The sequence below is a fragment of the Vigna angularis genome, chromosome 2 (assembly GCF_016808095.1).
Source record: "Vigna angularis cultivar LongXiaoDou No.4 chromosome 2, ASM1680809v1, whole genome shotgun sequence".
Taxonomy (NCBI): domain Eukaryota; kingdom Viridiplantae; phylum Streptophyta; class Magnoliopsida; order Fabales; family Fabaceae; genus Vigna; species Vigna angularis.
Window position 1 is genome coordinate 37,788,031 of NC_068971.1, and position 9,057 is coordinate 37,797,087.

Genomic DNA, 9,057 nt, shown 5'->3' on the forward strand with positions numbered 1-9,057 from the left:
GCATAGGATTTCTGCCTGCTTTGAGACGTCTTCAATCGTTCTTGAATCAGTTTCACCTTCTCGGTTGTTTGCTGGATTAATTCTGGTCCGGTTAATACATTCTCGCCTTCTTGGAACCAACACAGTGGCGTTCGACATTTCCTTCCGTAAAGAGCTTCAAACGGTGCCATTCCTATGCTTGCTTGAAAACTGTTGTTATATGTGAATTCAACGAGCGGCAGAACTTCATCCCAAACTCCCATATGATCTAGGGCGCACGTCCTCAATAAGTCCTCGAGCGTCTGGATGGTTCGCTCAGATTGGCCGTCCGTCTGAGGGTGATAGGCAGAACTCATTCGCAACTTACTTCCCAATTCTCCTTGCAACGATTGCCAAAAACGAGATGTGAATCTCGTGTCTCGGTCTGAAATGATGCTGGACGGTACTCCATGTAGACGAACGATCTCTTTGATGTAGAGCTTGGCCAAGTTTGTCATAGACATCTTCAAGTTGACCGCTAGGAAGTGAGCACTCTTCGTTAGACGATCCACTACTACCCAAATAGAATCGTGATTCTTGACCGTGCGAGGCAAGTGAGTCACGAAGTCCATTGAAATGCTGTCCCACTTCCATTCGGGAATCTCCAAAGGTTGTAGTAAGCCGCCCGGTCTTTGATACTCCGCTTTGGCACGTTGACAGGTTAAACAGGAGGCCACAAAACGAGCGACATCACTCTTCATTCCTGGCCACCAGAACGAACGTCGAAGGTCTTGATACATCTTAGTCATCCCAGGGTGTATGCTAAGACGACTATGATGTGCTTCCTCCAATATGATTCGCTTCAGCTCGCCATCGTTAGGAACGCACGTCCTACCCAAGTAACGCAACATACCGTCCGTTCCAGCGTTGAAATGTTTGGCCTGATCCGTACCGAGCGCGCTTAAAATCTTCACTAGCTCAACATCCTCACGTTGCTTCATCCAGATTCGGTCGAACACATCACTTGTTATTTTAAAGGTGCAGCATTTGATACTGTTCGGTTCCAACTCGAACTGCAACTTTAGGTCTCTAAAGCTCTCTACTAGATTGAGTTCTTTCACCATCATAGCTGAAACATGAACCGACTTCCTGCTCAGTGCGTCCGCTACTACGTTAGCCTTTCCCGGATGGTAAAGTAACTCAAATTCATAATCTTTCAAAAATTCTAGCCACCTCCTTTGCCTCATATTCAGCTCCTTTTGATCAAAGAGATACTTAAGACTCTTGTGATCACTAAAGACTTGAAACGTTGCTCCATACAGATGATGTCTCCAGATTTTTAATGCAAACACGACTGCTGCCAGCTCTAAGTCGTGTGTGGGATAGTTCTTCTCATGGACCTTCAACTGTCTAGAAGCGTACGCCACTACTTTCCTTTCCTGCATTAATACGCAGCCCAAACCTTGATACGACGCATCACAATACACTTCAAAAGGTTTGGTCGTGTCTGGAATGACCAACACTGGGGCGCTCGTCAATTTTTTCTTCAATTCCTGGAAGCTCTCCTCACAACGATCAGTCCATGCGAACGGCTGATCCTTCCTGGTGAGATAAGTCAGAGGGGCTACTATCTTAGAGAATCCCTCAATGAACCGCCTATAGTAGCCCGCGAGCCCCACGAAGCTTCTAACCTCTGTGACCGAACGTGGGCTCTCCCAATCCAGCACTGCTTTCACCTTGGCTGGATCCACTGCAATACCTCCTGTAGAAACGACGTGCCCCAAGAACTGGATTTCCTTCATCCAGAATTCACACTTTGAACGCTTGGCATACAATTCTTTCTCCCTCAACACGCTCAACACGATTCTCAAGTGGTCTTCATGCTCCTCAAAGCTCTTGGAATAGATAAGGATGTCATCAATAAACACCACTACAAATTTGTCCAGGTACGGTCTGAAAATCCTGTTCATGTAGTCCATGAAAATTGCAGGTGCGTTCGTCACTCCAAAGGGCATCACCACGTATTCGTAATGACCATAACGAGACCGAAATGCTGTCTTATGAATATCTCCCTCCTTCACTCTAATTTGATGATAGCCCGAACGCAGATCAATCTTTGAAAACACGCACGCACCTTGCAACTGATCCAGTAGGTCGTCTATCCTTGGAAGTGGATACTTGTTCTTGACAGTCAGCTTATTAAGTTGCCTATAATCAATGCAGAGCCGAGAGCTGCCATCCTTCTTCTTGACCAGCAACACAGGTGCTCCCCATGGTGAAACACTCGGCCTGATGAACCTCTTATCCATCAACTCCTCAATTTGCCTCTTAAGCTCTACCAACTCGGCGGGTGCCATTCTATAAGGTTGAACCGAGATGGGTGCAGCAGTGGTCACCAAGTCGATCGTGAACTCAACCTCGCGTATAGGAGGTAGACCAGGGACTTCATCCGGAAAGACGTCCGGAAAGTCATCCACTACCGTTCGTCCTCCACTGCTCTCATCATTGGACGAACGTTCCACTTCGTTGTCTTCATACGTCATGATCAGAAAACAGCTCGCCCCTTCCATGATGTCTTCCTTCAACTGACCGCAATCGACAGACAACTCCTCCTCTTCTTCACCTGGGAAGACTAACTCCTTCTTTCCACAATCAATGAGGATCCGATTGGTAGCCAACCAATCCATCCCCAAAATTACTTCTAAGTCTTGAAGGGGTAAGCAAATGAGATTGACCTTATATCTACGCCCTTCAACTTCTATTGGACATCTCACACAAGCTGTAGACGTCTTAATCCCACCAGCCGCTGGGGTTGACACCACCAGGTCGAACTGTAATTCACTCTCCACTAGTCCCAGTTTCTCAACGCATGCCTTCGAGATGAAGGAATGAGTTGCCCCCGAATCATACAACACTACACACGGCTTTCCAAACAAGAAGCAAGTGCTGGTGATGAGCGTACCTGATCGAGCAGCTTCAGCACCCGTAATTGCATAAACTCTTCCTGTAGCTTGTGCACGTCCACCTCTTCCTTGTTGGGCTCTTCCAGCGTTCGGCGGCCTCATTGCCGCACGTCCTCCCACATAGCATTCGTTCTCCAAGTGCCCATTCCTTTTGCATTTAGTGCAGTATTTTCCCCCATTCAGTTGAGGACAAGCCCACCTCAGGTGTGGTCCTCCACACTGGAAACATGCCACACTCCTTGGCTGTCCAGACTGGCCGACAGTAGCCAAGGCTTGGGATCCACTCGCGTTGACTGGACGAGCGTAAGGGGATCCTCTCTGATTAACATTTCCCTTTGAGACAATCGGCCCCCTTACTGTCTGCTGTTTCTTGTGCCGTTCCGCCTCTGCCAGGTTCTTCTCCAACACCTTGGCCCTCTCCACCATAGCAGGAAACGTTCGGATACACAAACTGGAAACTACAACCTTCAAATCACTGCGTAGACCGTTCTCAAATTTTCTACACTGCCACTCCTCACTAGTGGCCATTGTGTTGAAGCGAATCAAGTGTTTGAACTTGTTCGTATATTCAGAGACTGACATTCCCCCCTGAACCAGCTGTAAAAACTCAACCTCCTTTGCAAAACGGACACTGTCAGGGAAGTACTCTTCATAGAATTTGTTTCTGAACACTTCCCAAGTAATCTGCTGGTGAGCGTCCGTCAGAATGGCTCTGGCGCTCGCCCACCAGTGGCTGGCTTCTCCAGTCAGCAAGTACTCCGCATATGCCAAGCGGTTTTCATCCGGACATCTCTTGGCGTTGAAAATTCTCTCCATATCTCTCAGCCACTGGTCCGCTTCATCCGGAAGACACTTGCCACTGAACTTGGACGGATGGTGCTGAAGAAAACTCTCCAAGCTCCATTCAGCATTAGGTTGGGTGGCATGTTGAGTGGCGTTTGAAGAAGAAGCTCCAGTCGCACCTCTAGTGGCAGCCAAAATCTCCATCAATTGCCTTTGCGTGTTTTCAGAATTAACACGCGAGGCCTCCAAACCTTGCATAGCAGCTTGGTTTTGCTGCATCAGAGTGGCGTTTTGCTCCATGAGGGTGGTATTTTGCTGTTGGAGTCTCTCAATGACGTTCTCCAACAATCTAGAGTTGTTGGAAGCATCAGGTTCACTCGGTTGAGGTGGGGGAGGAAGTCTAGGAGCCATTCGTTCTCTGGTTCATCAGAAAACGAGCGTTAGAATTGTTCAAGAGTTAAAAAAATTCCATAACTCATTAAACACAATACAAGCACACAACGAAAACATAGTGTACTCATAACCTACACGTCCTTAAAAGAACAAAACTGCTCTGATACCAATAAATGTAACATCCCAATAAATAGTAATTACCATTAATTAGAATTAATTACAATTAACAGTAAACAGTCAACAGTTTTTACAGCTAAACAAGAATACAAGCCGAACGGCTAGGAGTACAGCGTTACAACGTCGAGTCCCAAAATAGCGAACGCTAACAACGAACGGTTTTACAACATAATTAACCGAACGTCCTAAAACATAAACAAAACTATTAACAACTGCAAAAACGAGCGATCTACTGCTCGGCCTTAACTTCCACTTCGACTAGGTTGGCGTCCTCCAAATTTTCTTCTTCCAGCATAGCCTCAAGTGGCGCCTCTCCATCTGCTCACATCCACAACGGATGATCATTGCATTGACAAGACGGACGTACATAAACAGTAGACAACACAAGGAATTGCAAGGGTAAGCTTAGGTAATTTAATTCATACATATCACATACAATTTAACATACGAATTTAACACACAAGACAAGCATCAATACATCAAAGCATAATATAATCCATCCAAAACTCTCCTAAGACCGACCGTCCGGACTGTGTGAATCCATGTAACCGCAGGCGTTCATGCACCCGGTTGGTGTAGTAACTGGGACCCTCATCAGCTGCCAACCGAGGTTAACCCTATCAGCCTCAAAGTACTCAATAGGGCTAGGGCCTCCTGCCATTCCCACGCATGACCTACTCTCCTCTACCTGAGAAGAGCACTCACGGAATATCAGGATGATCAGCCATCAGCGATTTTACCATGGTCACACTTTACAACTCATCATAATCATTCATAGAGACGTTCCTCCTTGGAACGCTCGTTCAAATTCCAAAATCATAATCTCATCTCATATATGGTTCGCACACTTCATAATTCACTCAACATCACACTTTCATTCTTAGTTACACTTCTTTAAAAAGACGAACGTTAATTAACTGTATAAACGAACGCTATTTAAGATCGGGACGAACGCTATTTAGAAATCAGGACGAACGCTATTTGTGATCGGAACGAACGATATTTAAAATCAGGACGAACGCTATTTAGAAATCAATAATTATTCAATTAATACGAGCGCTGGATAGGAGACCTTGCGCGATTTAGAAACGGACGCTCGTTATAAAGCCGAGCACTATCTCGGACGAACGCTTGGTAGAATACCGTGCGCCGTTTAAGACGAACGTTCGACATAAGGCCGAACGCTTATCGAAGACGAACGCTCGACAGAGGGTCGAACGCTATCAAAGACGGACGCTCGACATAAGGGCGAGCGCTACTTATCAAGGACGAACGCTCGACATAAGGACGAGCGCTACTTATCATGTATCTTTTTGAACGAGCGTTCGGTCTAAGACCGAACGCCACTTAGGACGAACGCTCAATTAGCATTTCAAATGGGGACGCTCGTTCTAAAACAGAATTCTTTCCAAAAGAAAGAATTTAACTCTAATTCAATTTTAGAGAAGACGAACGGTATATGACCGTACAAGGACGAGCGTATTTGATCAATCAGAGAACATGATATTTTCCAGATTTTTCAGTTTTCAATAACTTTACAGTTTCATACGATTCATAACTCATAATTTCTCTACACCATAAATCTCATACATTACAAAATTCATATTATCATTTCATCTCATACAGAATTCAATCATATTCCAGATCATACGTTTCATTCTCAACATCCAGTTCAAACAATATCATTCATATCCATCCATTTCACAGTACTCGTTCATGCATACTTAAATATCATACAGTTCATACATCCAGTACAGTTTCATGCTTTCACACACATCATACAAGTATAAATTAAATTACTAAAGCTTCCCTTACCTGGTCTAGCAATGAACTCCCTAAGCGTATGCGTTTAACTTGTCCAAATACAGATTTCTACCCTCAACGTGCTCTTCGAATGTTTCACTAAATCTAACCACAAGAAATGGAGACAAACTCAGCTTATACTCTAACATGCAGCAGGACCAGCGTCCGCATGCAACTCTGAACGGAGCGTTTTAGGGTTCGAAAACTTACCAGTTCAGATTTCAGTTCCGCTCGGTTCAAATGAAAGTTCCAGACACCGTGAACGATCCTACGGTTTCTGAAATGGAAGCAGAGGTTCTGGTGGTGAGTGATCTTAGAGAGAAGATGAAAAGAGTTTAGAGAGAAGCTGGAGAAAAGAAATGGCCAGAGTTTCGTGAGAAAGAAGATGAATGCAGAAATGAGAGAAAGTGTTTTTCAGAGAAATCATTTTCTCTTCCTCGCCGAACGACCATGCAACCACGTACGGCCACCTGGCTTCCACTACAGTTTTTAGAAGCTCCGGACGTGACAGATGGCGTCAGCGCATGCAGAATTCAGAGAGCGCTCCCGCAGGACGAACGTCCATTCTCTGCCTGCCACTTGCTTTCCACCAACGATCTGGAACGCTCCCTCAGTGACACATGGCAGGCGCATGCAGATTGGGTTTTGACGTGGCACAGTGCATTAAATGGGTTCAGAGGGTGGGATTTGGTGCGTTAAATATCTAGGGTCTCACAAACGACAACTCCTATGTTATGGAAACTCATGTTCTCCGATAATCTCGCCATGGTGCCCGACGACGCCCGGAAGCGCGCCATCAATGGCCGCACCACAACCACGACAACCAGTGTTTCTTTGTCACCGCTGACCACGAGCCCAAGAGACCACTTCATTGTTGTTTCTTCCCGCTTAAAATTGCGTTTAAATTGGAACATCTGACTAAGTTGCAGGGGAAGCTCAATGGGCTAAGTCCGACCCTCAGCAGTGGCAGTAACCGCAACAGGGCCGTTTTCCTTGGTTCAAACCCTAAAGGGAGATGCATAACTCACTATCCCGAGCAGTTTTGTCTCCTCGATGATGATCACTGCGTAACCGGTTTCAACATCTATGGTTTAATTTTTATGATATCTGCGAATAGGTTCACGCAATCATCGTCAACGTTTATTCTTTTTTACAGTCTGGAAATGCAGGTGATAGGACCATACACTTGCTTATTAACCCGAACGCGAGGTTACCTTAACATGAGTAGAGTCGCCGCTCGGTAACCAGAATCAGGCTAGTTTATTGGAACCGATCGGCAATACCAAAAAAAATCCCGCCTCCAATGTTAACCAAATTTAGCCCGAGCGGTCATGTCCGACCTCAATATATTTTCGGCCGCTCGGCCTCAGCATGATCTCGGCATGAACATACGCTCGGTCTCAGAATGATTTCGGCCATTCGGCCTCAGCGTGATCTAGGCCGTTCGGCCACAACAAATTCTTGGCCACTCGACCTTAACGGATTCTCAGCCGATCGGCCTCAACGGGATCTCGGCCGTTCGACCTCCACGTCTACTCGGCCGCTCGGCCTCAATTGATCTCGGCCGCTCGGCCTTATTCTCAGCCGTTCGGCCTCAAATATCTGCTCGGCCGCTCGGCCTCAATTGATCTCGGCCGCTCGGCCTCATTTAATTCTCAGCTTATCCTCAACGTATTATTGGCCGCTCGGCCTCAATTGATTCTCGGCCGCTCGGCCTCATCATTTTATCAGCCGCTCGGTCTCAGTGGGATCTCGACCCGCTCGGCCTCAACAGATTCTCGGCTGTTCGGCCTCAACATGCTAATATTATCTTATAGGTTACAAGGCACTAAGGCAGTGGCATAAACATTCAATTGAAGACCGAACGGTCTCACTTGTTCGATCAAACCGCTCAACTAAATTTAGCTACATATTTCTGACCGTTCGAAATTTGTGTGTTATTTTTCTTCGATGCAGATGACAGAACTTGACACTCCTTAAGCAACCAAGCGGGTGGGGTAGTCTCTTCGTGAGCTCCCACCTTGGTCTTAGAGCACGATCCACCAATAGCTTCTAAGACTTAAACCGAGCAGGTGGGGCAGTCTCTTCGTGAGCTCCCACCTTGGTCTTAGAGCACGATCCACCAATAGCTTCTAAGACCTAAACCGAGCGGGTGGGGCAGTCTCCTCGTGAGCTCCCACCTTGGTCTTAGAGCACGCTCCTCGAGAGCTTCTAAGACCTAAACTGAGCGGGTGAGGCAGTATCTTCGTGAGCTCTCACCTTGGTCTTAGGGCACGCTTCTAGAGAGCTCCTAAGACCTAAATCATGCGGCAAGGCAAGCTCAAGCAAGCTCTTTTATGAAATCTCGCTGGGGAACTATTAGCGCAAAACCCGCTCAGGTGATAAAGAACGCATGTTAGCGTGAATATAAACTCAGGTAAAATCTACTACCGATTGATACAACTTTACAAAACCCAACACAATATTAAAATTTTGCTAGGGCTTGGAGGGTGTAAGGTTTCAAAAAAAAAAAAAATTAATTGACGAGCGTCTGTGGAGTCCACGTGGCAGGCGGCGAGAGCGACACCTCAGAGCGCACATGGACGACAGCGGCGCCCGACAGCCACTAACGGACGCCCACTGTCGAACGTGGAGCTGAGTCAGAACCGGTAGTGGAAAACGTTAGTGAGATACACGTGTCCGCCTGCGAATGGACGTCCGTTCAGCACGAGTCAGATTTCAGAAATGGAATACACGTGTCCGGCTCAGAATGAGCGACCGTCCGGTATGGGCTGAAGTGGAGCGCACTGGTGGAGTGGAGACGTGCGTCCTGCTGAGTGGGGCGGAATATTCCCACCCCTTTACACGCGCCTCTCAATTTTAATTCTGAGAGATCTCCCTCTTCACCCTCTTTCCTGGACCTCTGAGCATTCTCTCTTCATTTCCCTCTGCACCTTCTCTCTAAGAACCACCGTTAATCCTCTTCCGTTTAACATTCCTG

General features: G+C 46.7%; 1 protein-coding gene across 1 annotated transcript; it reads right to left on the reverse strand.

Moving 5' to 3' along the window:
* Nucleotides 1-342: 342 nt before the first annotated feature.
* LOC128195353 (uncharacterized) lies at nt 343-4,115 on the reverse strand. The gene is made up of 3 exons (XM_052872620.1): nt 1,260-4,115; nt 872-1,136; nt 343-554 (listed from the first exon to the last, which is right to left on the reverse strand). The coding sequence occupies exons 1-3, from the start codon at nt 4,113-4,115 to the stop codon at nt 343-345; spliced, it is 3,333 nt and encodes a 1,110-aa protein (XP_052728580.1).
* Between the last annotated feature and the right edge of the window lie 4,942 nt (nt 4,116-9,057).

Excerpts from the sequence above, each read along its gene's own strand:
- LOC128195353 (XM_052872620.1), bottom strand. The coding sequence starts at position 4,115 with ATGGCTCCTAGACTTCCTCCCCCACCTCAACCGAGTGAACCTGATGCT. Across the intron at positions 1,137-1,259 it reads TGTATGGAGCAACGTTTCAA|GCTAACGTAGTAGCGGACGC; the intron begins GTCTTTAGTGAT and ends CATCCGGGAAAG. Across the intron at positions 555-871 it reads TTTCAACGCTGGAACGGACG|AATCACGATTCTATTTGGGT; the intron begins GTATGTTGCGTT and ends CGCACGGTCAAG.